The sequence below is a fragment of the Hetaerina americana genome, unplaced genomic scaffold (genome assembly GCF_022747635.1).
Source record: "Hetaerina americana unplaced genomic scaffold, ioHetAmer1.1.p SCAF_2, whole genome shotgun sequence".
In the NCBI taxonomy this organism is placed as follows: domain Eukaryota; kingdom Metazoa; phylum Arthropoda; class Insecta; order Odonata; family Calopterygidae; genus Hetaerina; species Hetaerina americana.
Genome location: NW_027286763.1, coordinates 57,250,538 through 57,264,506, shown reverse-complemented (window position 1 = coordinate 57,264,506; position 13,969 = coordinate 57,250,538). Strand labels below are relative to the sequence as shown.

The 13,969-nt window shown below is 39.8% G+C and overlaps 1 protein-coding gene across 1 annotated transcript in view; it reads right to left on the bottom strand.

The window, feature by feature from the left end:
• Nucleotides 1-13,969, bottom strand: part of Dop2R (dopamine D2-like receptor) — a 158,795-nt gene that overhangs the window by 18,976 nt on the left and 125,850 nt on the right. Inside the window, exons 4-5 of the mRNA XM_071585534.1 lie at nucleotides 13,171-13,440; nucleotides 5,212-5,426 (exon numbers count right to left, since the gene is read on the bottom strand). Coding sequence (XP_071441635.1) covers nucleotides 5,212-5,426; nucleotides 13,171-13,440 — 485 coding nt within the window. The remainder of the gene's footprint in view (nucleotides 1-5,211; nucleotides 5,427-13,170; nucleotides 13,441-13,969) is intronic.

Below are 13,969 nucleotides of genomic sequence, written 5' to 3'. Positions count from 1 at the left end.
TCTAGATTTTAAGAAAGACCTTGACAAAGTACCTCATAGTAAACTACTCGCAAAGCTAGAAGTTTATGGCGTAGCTAAAATTATCCGGGCTTGGATTAAAGACATTTTGATTGGTCGGGTACAAAGAGTAGTGATGAATGGAATTAGCTCAAATGCAATCTACGTTACTTTAAGTGTTCTCCAGGGAAGTATCATCGGGCATCTCTTATTCCTACTTTACGTTATCGACATTGACTCAGAAGTCACTAGTATGCTACGTTCATTTGACGATGATGCAGTGGTTTACCGTGATATCCGCAATCCTGAGGACACAGCAGCTTTATCATTTTACTTTAATGCTATACCACCATGGTGCGACACTTGGCAGTCAGAACTAAGCATGAAGAAGTGGATAGGGATGAATTTATGGCAAAATTGAAATTCCCTCCCGAACGCCTACTGCATTGGGGACACCGAAATGGAATGTGTAGACTCAATTATGTACCTAGGCGTTACTCTCACGCACGATCTCTCTTCTGGGTGAAACAGATACGGGGAATATGTGCACAAGCTGACAAAAAATTGGGATTAATTAGAAGAGTAATAGGTAAATGTGATGAAAATGTCAAAGAGAAATGTTATCTGTCGCTGGTTAGGCCTCTTTTAGAATATACTGCAAGTATGTAGGATCCTCACGAATTTGGATTAATTGCCGCGTTGGATTGGATCGCGTGCTACGTGGAGGAGCTAGATTTGTAAAACTTTGTTATGATAAACTTAGTAGTGTATTCAAAATATTAGAGCAGCTAGGCTGGGAATCACTCACGGAGCGAAGATTGAATTACAGGTTGAAGCCCTTGCGTAACTTGAAAGGCCGTCTCTTTGGCGGTGATGTTGAATATGTATTATTATCCCCCTCGTGCTACGGTAGGCGAGATAATTTTAATAAAATGAGAGAGATTAAGTATAGAACAGATGGATTAAAGATCTTATTTTTTCCACTTTCTGTAAGGGATCATAATAACATTGTCCAACGGTGGTAGGGTCATGTTCGGTTAAAATATTTTTGGCGCGTATTTACCCCCTGCCACACACCCTAACGGTGGCTTGCAGGGTACATAAATAATAATAATAATAAATAATATTTCCGGAGAATTTCATGATGGAAAAATCACACCTCACCTTGGGTTCGAACCCAAACGCCTAGATTCACCGTTAGCCGAAGGCCGAAGATTTTCTGAAGTAGTCTACATACAATGCCACGCAGTAATTACATTCACGCGCACAACGCGTTTCAATTCCTATCTCGGCGAATAATTTTTCCATTGTAAAATTTCCCACACATGCATCTACACAAAAACCCCTCACCAAAAATGTGTGAGGTATCAATGCGTACACATCAGCGGTGGTCTCCTACAAAATATTTGTGAAAACGCCGAGGGATTTTCCGTCGGATCTTCATGTTTATGCCAGCAAGCAAGAAGAAAGGAATATGCAGAAGAGCTATATGGCAAAGAGCTTAGGCCAATAAGGTTAGATATAGAAAAGGAACATGATGCAGAAGAAGGTAGCTTAGGTCCTGGCATTGACTTGAGACTTGACCAGTCCAGAATTGACCATGAAACAGTAAGGGCAATAAGGGAGATGAACTCAAATAAGGCCGAGGGGGTAGACAATATACCTGAGGAACTACGAAAGGTTTTAGGAAATGGTGGGAGGAAGAGTCTATATGAGCTGATTCATAGAATCTATGAGGAAAGAATCTGTACGGAAGACGTTGTGAAATCAGTGATAATTCCTATTTCGAAAAAGGTAAAGGCTACATCATGTCTGGATTATAAAACAATAAGTTTGATTTCACTGGCAGCTTAATTTGTTCTCAAGGTCATCAACAAAAGATAGAGAGTAGAGCAAATGATTACTTAGGGGATGACCAGTTTGGGTTTAGGAAGGGGAGAGGTACGCGTGATGCCATTGCAGTAATGAGATTATTAATCGAGAGGAATATAGAACACAACCAGGAGGTATTTGCCTGTTTCGTAGATTTCGAAAAAGCGGGGAGAATGTTAGGTAAACGAGGAAAGGGCAGGAATAGGATAGGGATATTGGACGGGATAAAGGAATTACACAAAGATGTAGAAGGACTTGATATAGAGTAGGTTGCTGGATTGCGTTTTGCTAGGGCCACAAAATTTTTATTTGGTAGTTGTGTCCATCCAAAATTTACCTTAACCGGTAGATTACTTAATGATAGTACGAATTATTAATTACCCAGAACTGAACCCGAGATAAACCACTTACCAAAATTCCACGATATGATGTAGAGAGAGTATTAATTACACACAACAAGTAAAATATAAATTGACTACTTTCGTTGAACGAATTCATTTTGATGTTAGTTACATTGATCGTTGTAATGATTACATAAACAAGTTAGATTGGGAAGAGGTGCTAATAAATATCTGTATTAACGTTACGCAAAAAGTTCCATATGGAATGTTGAAAAGCAGTGTAATAAAAATAGCATAGCATAAAAATATTATAATGAAAGTTAAAATCAATTATGAACACTTGATCAAGACGTGAAGAGAACTCGCCCTTATCCTGAGTTTTAACAGGTGTTTCTTAGGATGGTACTGAAAAGGCTTGATTCGTATAAGAAACGTAATGGTATATTTTATTTCTTTCAAGTAAAAGTTTTGTCTTTCAGGATATAAATGTAAATTGGTGGGTTACCTTTGTAGTTATCTCAGAGATAAACTTTGTTAATATCATGTAGGTTTGTGTGAAAACATTTTGTGGGCACTAACATCAAAGAACACTTTTGAAAAATGTAAGATACCGACCACATTGAATTAGTATCAAATATATATCATAAATTGAACATATCAAAAATCTGTATCAATTCCTAAAAATATGGAAGGGAAAACCAGTCAATGGCCGAACTCGTTTTTCCTCACTACCCTACGTTTCCGTGGCATTTTCTTCCTTCCATACTAGAAACGATACTCATTCCATCCTTGTTTATCGATTGGGTATATAGGCCATTCCTTTTTGTTTTATGCCTTCCGCATGTCAATACATTTTATTATCTTTCTATCCAACATTGGGAGCATCTTAATAATCTTACCCACTATCCCCGCCTTCCTATCTATTCAACTCACCAAGAAGTCTTCTCTCCAGAAAGTTAAGAATTTTTTCAATATATACATTGAAAATTAACACTTTTTCAATATATAAGGCAGTAGGTGGACACCAGGCAAAATTAGTCCTCAGTTATAACATGCTTCCTCCATAAGGCCTACAAGAAATTTAAATTCATACCGCCGGATATGCTTTCATTATAAAATTTATTTTCATTTTCGTGAAATACTCCTCATTTCGAGGGAATTAATGCGTACCTTTTCCAGATTGCGAAAAAAATTAGGAAATATTATTTTACAAGAAATTATGAATAAAAGATTTGCACATGCATAAGCTATATTTTTAGCCGGTGGATTAAAATTTACTTTTTAAATATCCACCCAAAAGTAAAATGAAAAGACACGAGAACAAGAATTATAACATATCAAGAAAGGAGAACAAGGAGTAAAAAATCGAAAAGAAGGTCTCAATATTTGCCTCAACAGCCAATACTCGCTCTATATGTTCATCAACTTGTTGAGAGAGAATTGTATTTTGCACGCAAGGTGATGCATGAGTATTGAAATGCGTTGTATGTAATAAACTATGCGGAATATTATAATTGGCATTGTACCATTAAGGCAGGAAACGTGGATTCATAAAAAACTGAGAGGAAATAGGATATCGAACATTATAAAAGAGAGAGAATGTGGGAAAACGATGTAGGGGGAGGATAAGAATTGGCATTGACATAAATATATAATAAGGGTATATTAAGGGTACCTAAAAGTATTATGGTTCATATAAGTTAGGACTTATGAGTACAGTAGTAATGTGTAGTGCCAACGGGCATCAAACATTCACTCCAATCTGGGAGGATACTTCTTATTATTATTACAACTACCTTTTTTGGGAATGTACAGGTTATTAATAATGCTTAATACTTTAGTTTAACGTTTTAGGAGTTTTAACTCGAGAACAATATTTCCTATCATGATAAAATTATATTGGTCTTCCTCCATTAAGGCACCATTAATTTTACCCTTTGATTTAATAAAACAAAATAATAGTTTTATTTATTTTTCGGAAGAAAATATCTTAAAGGAACAAGGGACAAAGTTTTACTCTTAGTTGATTGGCTTATTATATTTATAGATATTCTACCATGCAGAGAAGCGGTCCCTAAAAATTAATGCATATCCTCAAAGTTTTGAAACAATACAAACAACTTATCAAAACTATAGACTTCAATTCTTAATGTCATCCATTATTCATATCCTCTTTATCCTTCTTCTGCGCTCGCCTAAAAATCCCGATCTCCTTCCTCGCTCTTCAACATCCCGAGGCTTCCATTATCTCCTACATTTTTGTTTTCTGGCTACCCCAAAATTTCTCTCAGGATTTTCCTCGTTAGTGATTAGATTTAAGGTCTATAAATTAATGTCGTGGAATTTTTTTTCGCGTCACCAGACTTTGAAATAGTTCAATGGCTACCCTAATTAGTTGACAACTGTCGAGTAAAAATTAATTACATCCTTAGTAAGATCAGCGCAGCGTAATTGCCTCTGACTAGTGCGAGGGGCAATTAGGAAGCTTATTACACAGACGTTTTGTCTGCCTACGAGGAAGTTCCTGAAGGCTTCCGGCACGTCCTTTCAGTGTCGCGCATTGTCCCATCTCAAATGCCGTCTAGAGTTCCCCCCAGTCAATTTCCCCACTCTCTCTCTACGCCGCACCGGAGGGTCCACCTAGGACGTCGACGTGACATCTCGCAGAAATATGACCCGAACGCTTGCACCTTATTTTATTAGTTGGCGGGGGAGGGAAGGGGGAAGACAGTCGGGTGGGAGGGGGCAGTGAAGGGGTTAAGGGTACGATACCTCCGATTTTCCGGGCCGGAGGCATCCCGTCCCGACCAATCTGACCCTTGCCCCTGGCATAAATATCCCTCCGCCTCTCTTCTTCCACGCTCTCGACGGAGAGGGAGTAAAAGGGGGAAGAGGATCCGAGATGGAGGCTGGGGATGAGGGAAAAGGGGGGAGGATAGAGGGTGTGTTGCTGGGGGGCGAACGGGGCGAACAAATGTCTCGGAAGTGGACGGCGACTCACGCGGCGAGTGATTGCTGCTGCTGCCGCTGGCGGCGTCGCCTCCTCTCCGCCGTGACCGTCGCCAGGATGAACTCGGTCGACTTGTCGTTCGGGATGACGTGACAGCCGTCGCAGTCGTCCTCCTCCTCGTCGAAGGGCAGCGAGTGCTCCAGGCCCCCGTCCCTCTCCTCCTCTTCCTCCTCCTCCTCTTCGTCGTCCTCCTCGTCCTCCTCCTCCTTAGGTGCCGCGCCCGGAGAGATGAGGGAGACGCGTGGAGAGAGAAAGAGAGAGAGAGAGGGGAGGATGAAAAAAAAATTGGCGATGAAATGAACGAGGGATATTGTCCGGGATCAAGTGTCTCCCTTCGACACTTCCCGAGTTCCGGAGGTACGTCCAAATCTCCGGGATTCGGGAAGACCGCCGCCTTCCAGAGTTCCGGGTGAGGAACAACACCTTCCACATCCCGTCTCTCCTTCGACGGCCACCTGGTCGTCCGAAATATCGGTCGGGATTGGAGAGGAGAGCGTCTCCGTAAAAACCACTTTATTCGCCATCGGATTTTTCATCAATAAACAAGGAGAGAGATGAATTGAAAGAAAGAAAGAAAGCGATAAAAAACGGCGGTGAAATAAACGATGGGAGGGTATCGTTGCGCGGGGAATGTGTCTTTGTCCAAGCTTGTATGCTGTCGTCGTAAAAATAGAGAAACCGCCTTGCGAGCGTTGCAGAGGGAAGAGATCGGTGTCTGTGTGCGTGTGTGGCGACGGGTGGACAAAGTGGCGAGGGTGACCTCGGCGTCCAAGAAAGGCCGTAAAATTTCGTCGAGCGTCTTATAACGAGAACGGAATGTCTAATCTGATGTGTGGAGGGTAGGAGGAGGCTGGGGGGGGATAAAATAAAATGAGAAGACCATAGGGTGAGGAGAGGGGGGACCCAGGTCTGGGGTTTCGACCCGAAACGAGCGTCGCTCGCTCCCCCGTCCTCAGATTCCTCCTCGAGCATAAAATTCCGCCGGGGAAATGCCTCAAGGGGCGGGAGTTTATTCAGAGGAGTCGAAGGGAAATTTTAGATTTCCGTCGACGGTCGACTCAGGCATTAAAAAAAAGGTGGTGGATTGCTTATCCTTCATTGATGCGAATAATGGAAAGGAGGAGTGAAAGAAAATGACGATTGGGTACGTGACGAGGAAAGTAGAAAACTACGTGCTATGGAACTTATATGAACCCGAAATAGAGCAATGAATAAGCTATAACGTTCAGATGGAACCTAAATTTGATGAGAATTTCCTGGAATATCCCAAAAGTTATAATGTCTTGGAGAGTTCCTTTAATAAAACTCGTTTTATCGTGAATGATTTTTACACGGAATAATATTAACCTAAGAGGTAAGTAAATGTACCGACGTGCTGTTGAATAGGCTGCGCTCATTAAAAAAATACAAAGAATACCAACAATAGTAATAATGTTAACCAGAAGAAAAATTATCTTAACGTGAAATCAATTTCCATTTAGTAGAAAAATCGATTGTAAACATCACGGCATTAAACGATTACTTCTGAATTCATAGTTAAATTGTATCATACCTTTTAATTTTTAAAGGATATATACTACGGAATCAAAATACAGCACAGCGTTTTGAAACTCAATGAATCAGTAAGGAGGCTGAATAATTATCAAGCGCATAGAAGTATTATTTTGGTCAGAAGGAAGAAGAATAGCTAAACAGGCTTTTGCAAAAATACAACAAGATGTCAGATATTTAAACACGAATTAAGGCAACTTTGATATTTCGGACGATACACAACGAATTACTCAAGGCAATTATGCCCAGATTTCTATTTAAATAATAATTATAATAATAATAAAACGTGTTTTTGGGGCAAAATTAGGACAAGATGGTCCCTTCTTTCACCTTACGCCAAGTCATTTACATGCATAAATATGCCAACAATCATTGCAACATTGATTGTACAAATTTTTACCGCTATTAAGGGAAGATATAAAATAAAGCCTATACTGGGGGGAGAATGGGTAGAGTGTGAAAATATAAATAAATTTATGGGAAAAGCCTAATGATTGTGAACAGATATCCTTAACGAAAACAATAATGCAGGATAACACCCACAGAGGAAGTGGGGTTGTCAACAATTTTTTCTATAAATTTTAATTCTATTTTTATTCTATTCATTTGTTTCTACTTTATATTTATTATAAAAATTTTATTTTAGCAATATTTTATAATAAAACTACAAATTCATGCTATCACTGCTATAAATTATCCTTTCAGAAGCATGCCTAAGCATAGATTTCAATTGAATATATTTTTATTACGGACAAAATCATGCCTCATCACCAATTGCCTCAATTAAAGGTTAAAAAGCAAGGAAAATAAAAAGAGGCCTCGTTAAAATGGAATACTAATATTATAAAACCTCGAAGAAAGCTGGAATCGGCGGTTACGGTCTGATGGTTTAGATAAGTCACATAGGTCGACGGTTTATGGCATGGCGTCCATCAGGACCTTCATGAGTCTTCTCACTTCTGTCAAGTCGAACCCATAAAGTTATTTTCCAAGGGTGATGGAGGTGAATTAGTTTTTTTATTCACTTTTGGCGCAAAATGCTCCCACCTCCATCAAATCACGGGGAAAGTGGCGACAAATGACCAGGCATGTAGTGGGCGTGGCACAATATCTCGCCGTATCCATCAGACTACCTCCCCCGGTTATTAGGGGCGTTCGCGGGGGAGGACGGACGTCGCTGTGGGTTTTTCGGGTGGGAGGAAAACGTTTATCGCTCGCAACTTCTATCTTTGCTTCGCCACCGCTGCATGAATACGGAAAAGGACACGCACAACGTCTCGAAATGACAGACCTCTCTACTCCGCCCAGTGCCCGTTCCCAGTCGAGGTAAAATACCATTCAAATAACTCACGACGGTGGAAGATAGTCCTATTTGCGACTTCTGCAAGTGCTGGTTAGGTCGGAAATTCAAACTGCCATCCTTGGGCCGTAATACCGCAAATAAAGGCAAAACGGCTCTGGTTTCCAATGCGATAAGGAAAGGGAATTGCAAACAAAGCACGAAATCACTATGCATATGGGAGATAAGTCTAGCTCACTTGTGTTATCATTAAGTAAGCAAACAACAATCTATAAAATTACTCTAAGATATTAAACATGATATTTATAAGCAGCCTATAAAGTCTACATATTATTATGAGGTGTTTTTGCACCCATACTTAATCTATCACTCAATAGTAATACAGTAATACTATTACATGAATACTTGATTTATTGCAAGTAAAAATTCAAGGTAGTGATTATACATAAAGATATAGAGGACACCAAGGGCATGCCAATACGCATTTCATCTATCATTTAAAATTCGTGTTTGGAGTTGAAAATTGCTGAATATAAAAAGTTGAAGAGGGATGAACATAGTGATTAAGTCCCTTACTGACGAGATTATGAAGTCCAAAATTTAAAATAAACCACCATTATAACGTTCCAATTAATTGCTGACTTCTTACGTTTTCTGATCACCACAAAACTTTGACGAACTCTCGTTAAATAATTCCCTGTGAACGTCCCACGTTACGAGGAGGGTTCTATTTATTCAGAGAAATTCAAAACAAAAATTTGAGCAGTGGAAATATATCTTGGTAATAGAATTTTTGGCTTTATATTTCAGCCAAATAAGGTAAAAATTAGGTCTACGAGAAAATTCAAAAACATGAGCCTTTCGATTAAAATGAATACGGTTTTTATAGAAGCGTGTGAATATAAAAAGTATTAAAGCATCGGACATGGTTTGAACAAGATTTGGAATTGATGCAACATCAACTTTGGAAAAAATAACAATTTTAAAGGTAATATCAAAACAAAATTCATTTATAAATGAGAAAAAACAAGAAAAACTTTCAATCCCTCGGCACTTCAGAATGCTCTGTTATAATCATGATATTCACTGGGTACCTATGACTTAAATGCCTTATCAGTCGAAGCACACATTACGACCGATTCCTACAACGTGGGTTCGACAACTTATAAAGCAATATTATCAAATTATCGGATGAAATGTGAATCCCATTCGTATTTTACTCACTAATACTGAAAACTCTCTTTTATTTATAGAATCTCTATGTTACAATAACTGATCATCCTTTGATGGCAACCCTTTTGGAATAGTTTTAGTTATCTGCCAGATATTTGGAAAATTTAGTAACATACGAACTTTAACGAAGTGATTCGTATTAAGTCTAATGAGAGGTTATTAAACATCTGCGCCGAGTGCAATTGAAGGCAATTGAGAGATGAACAAAAGAGAATCTATAATATTCGCCTGCTCAAAGTTTGCAGTATCTTTTACCCACATTATACCTTTTATTCTTGCCTTAAAAACTTGCTTAAAAACATACTTTTGCTAAAATAACACTTTAAAAATATAGAAAAATGAATAATGGTCGATATGCGATAACACATCCTCATTTCACTTCTCATTCAAATTTTTAAATCATTATTAATTCACAGGTCTTAATGAATCATACTTTCCAGGTATATCATTTTTCATTCATCGCAGGGAAAATTACACATTTTATGCTCCAAATAAAGAATATTACCAGAGAAATTTCGCAGCAACGAATTTTGTGACACGATAATACAGCAGGTTTCTGAAAGGAGAAATACAAGAAAAGGAATTAGAAAAGGGCAGAAAAATAATCCATGCGCTTTGTACAGTATTAAAATTTTGACCGATATTACCCATTGATAATGACGCGCTCAAAATTCAGATATAAAAATGGCTAAAAGCATTTCTTCACCACTCTCACCGGAGAGCGGGGAAATTCGTGGCGCTCGTCTGAAAGTCTCTCGACGCTGCATCACACACAAGAAAACCCGGGTGAGTGGATGGGAACTCTTACTTAAGTCAACACCTTGAAATATTTCACCTAGCAGTGGGAAATACTGCCTATCAGACCACTCAAAGGTCGCAAGGTTGAATCCCTCTTAGGCCAAAAATGCTGTATGCAAAAGATGTAAGCTGTCGGTCTAATAACTAATACGAATCCCTAATAACTAATACGAGTCCCTAATAACAATACGAATACTGTGTATGCTTTATGACCGGAAAATATTACAAATTCCATTGGAGCAGCAATTGCATTTCATATCATTATAAATGGATGTCATTAGTATATATATTATGGTGGAGTACTCACAAGAACTCGGATACCCTGTGTACCGATTCAGTATTCCGCCTTTTGTGGCTTAAAAGTGGCTTAAAGGTTGTAACAGAAGTGGTTTGGCCTCGCCATTAACCGGATCCTGGCGGTATTTTTGACAATTTGTGAACTAGTGCGACTGAAAAACCGTACCTTAGCCACTTTATCTATCTTGTCCCTGGCAATTCAAGGGAGAAGCAACATGTCCACCAGGGTGCAGCGATGATATACCAAGAACAGTAGGAAGACGACATGATCACTCTCTTCGTTCCTTATATATTCATAACATGCATGTTTATATTAATTGTACCTATTTATATCTGCCCCATTTCATTCTCGCTGAAAAGGGACATTTTATTCTAACAAAAATTCAAGGCCTGAAAGATGTAATTATTTTTCTATATCATGGATGGCCTCTTGCGTCCCTGGGAAATCAATAAACCGTTTTTAGCCTGCCATCATTTTATCTCACTGGAATGACTACTAACATTAATACAACACAAACCTGTGACTTTTGGCAATTAGACATAACATCTCTGATTGACTCAGTCTGTCCTAGCAGTATAATCTAGTAAACTTCAGCAGCGCCTTAGCAGATATCATATCGCGGACATGGATGAGAGAAAAAAGTTGCTGAAGACTACACCTTTACTCTAAAAATCCTGCCATATTTTCATATACAATTCGTCATATTATTAAAGGTAATTTTTAATTTGTTTATTTTTTCTTTGGTAGGGTTAAAAGTGATATCGCATAACTCTTGCTTAGGTTGCTTATTAAAAATATTGAATTTAAGGGCAGTGATATCCTTAGAATGCATTGTCAATAAATAAGAATTCATTTTATGATTATTTTTCACGTTCACTTGTCTAATTGGATATAAATTGCTCGAAAATTCATCGAAAAATATGCAGTGACAAGATTTTCCAGCGCAATGGACCGGAGACCTCCCGCCCATCTCAGTGTCAACATCGGCCATATCATACGTGATTTTATGATAACACCAAATTTCCAATGACTACTTCAATCCGCTAGTAATAATGGAAACAGATATTAATATAAAAATTTCTCGTGAAAAAAGAACAGCAGTTAAATTGACTCCGTACTGTGTCCCAAAGGGATGAGATCGTAGGTCACGGACGTTCTAGCGCTAATCCATCTCTTATCCCCAAGAGGGATGCGGTAATGGAGCACTAAAACTCGCCCTAACGCGTCTTCTCTCGGGAAATGGTTTCTTGACACTCCCATGCCACGCAGTTGGCTCTCGGGGCATTGCCTGGATGCGGATCCGATAGGGTCCGCACCCACCACCGACGTGGGTTGCGTTCGACATTATGTCACCCAGTCAGGCGGGCGTGTCCGTGACAGGAGACGCGGTTTCGTTGGAAGGGCTGGAGGGGTGATAGAGGCGTCCGCCTGCCGCTGACGGATTCTCCTCTCTCCGGTGAAGAGAGGCCACGTCGGCCCGTGGAAAGAAGGTCGCTCTCCCTCCTCCCAGATTGCCCCATCGGTCGAAGCCACAGCCTAGCGCCGACCCCCTCAAATGAGGACCGATAAACCAGACGGGGGAGCGCATTCGACCACCGTCGTCGATGAACGACCGCCACTTCCCGTCGGGGCGTTCGTTCTTCGTTGCGTAGGATTACACATTCAGATCTTTCCCTCGTGTCTCAGGCGTATTCGTCGGATCCAAACATTAAACGAGATTTCGCCGGCCGGCCCCGCGAGCGAACACTTCCCTCCCGCCACGCTCCGGTAACCTTTCTGCCGAGCGGAGCGGCGCGGATTTAATTTTCTGTCGCACGCGGGAGATCTGCTTCACCGCGGATTCCTGCTCCGCGGGGCCCGCGAACTGAAACCGCGAATGAGGGAATCAAAAATGGATGACTTCCGAGTACGCTCTCCTCCGGTTCCTCGTACGTTTTGTGCAAGTTAGTCCGGCTGATGTGAATGAAGTCTTCCGGGCGGTTCAGCTAGACATTTCCTGCTCGCTAAAAATTTATTGTGGGCCCACGCGCATTTAAAAATATTACTACAGTTAATTTCAAGCCAAAGGAGTAGCAAAGGTCATCATAACATCGAAACTCCGACAACGGAGATAATTGTTTTCATTAAAAAGTCATTAACAATACTAGATGAGCGTAGTGTTCCTTGTCGTACATATTCGACAAGGAACGCTACGCTCAGCGAACACACAACCAATATATAAAACCTTTGATTAAAACATTAAAACAGAAACACAGAGAAAGGGTACTCACATAATTGGATTATCACGATATGTGAGCATCCTTTCTCTGTTTATAAATGTTTTAATCAAAGTATTTATATATGTGTATATTTATACATACATAATATGACATTTTTCAACTTTAATTATTAAGGTATGTAAGATGTGTGTATATATATATCATCAATTTTGATAAATGCAACTTTGGAACCATTTATGCAAGTGATTTTAAATCGACTTCAATTTCCATTCTTACCATTTGCAACAAGATGTAAAGTAGGATAAAAATTAAGTAAGACAAAGTACACTTGTTGAATAATTTACAAATTTTAACAAAATAATCAGCATGTAAGTAATAATTATTGTGAAGAATTGAAATGGGATTAAAGCGTATGCCATAAATAATTGAACATACTGTATCCATTTTAACAAACATTTAAAGGAAATAAATTAATAATTAATGAGATTCACCAAATGATGGAGTAAATATGTATGAATAAATGAGATTTTGAACACTGAACAAATTCTTACCTGACTACCACTTCCGGTGTTTGTTGGCTTGTCGTCGTCGAATGCAGATGACTGAGCTATTGAACCGGGGCCACTGCCCCCCCCACTGCCGCCCCCGGTGATGGGTAATGGCAGGGGAAGGGGCAGTGGCCCCCCTGCTCCCCCGAGTGCCGTCTCCGCCAGGCGTCTCGTCTGGGCCAGGTTCTCTATAACTGTCCCCTGTTTCATCGCCGAGGACGCCGTGTTGGGACGCCTCGCTGCTTTCGCTCTCCTGGCTCTCGTCCTCAGCGCCTGGCAAAGAGAAAATAAACACGAGGACTTTGTAGACCATCTTCTTTCGGGGAGTGCATATTATAAGACAATGTTCCTCTAACCTGTCTTTAGTGTACCGTCTTCATGTTAGTTTTACCTTACTCAGGTACCACTTGCATTACCTGTTGTTCGCGCAACACCTTTTTAATTGAATTGCCATTTTTACCTTATTGAACTTACTTTAGTAGTTGAAAGCGGTTAGTCCATTTTAAAATATACATTTTTTAGCACAGCTTAAAATCATCACGTTTAACACTAATGGTACACGTAACATGCATGTATTACAGAGCATAGGTATATAGCCACTTTCAGAAACACTATCCTTTGAAATAAGGGAAATCGTCGGTACACGAAAGTGGCGCAGCTTTTTGGGAAACAATATCCTACAAAATCAGGCGTACTCGTAAATGCGCATTATCAAGAAATACCTCTGCCAAAATGGATATCCTCGAGGTAATGTGCCTCTAGTTACATGTAAAGTAGAGGATATGGTGAGCTAAATAAACAA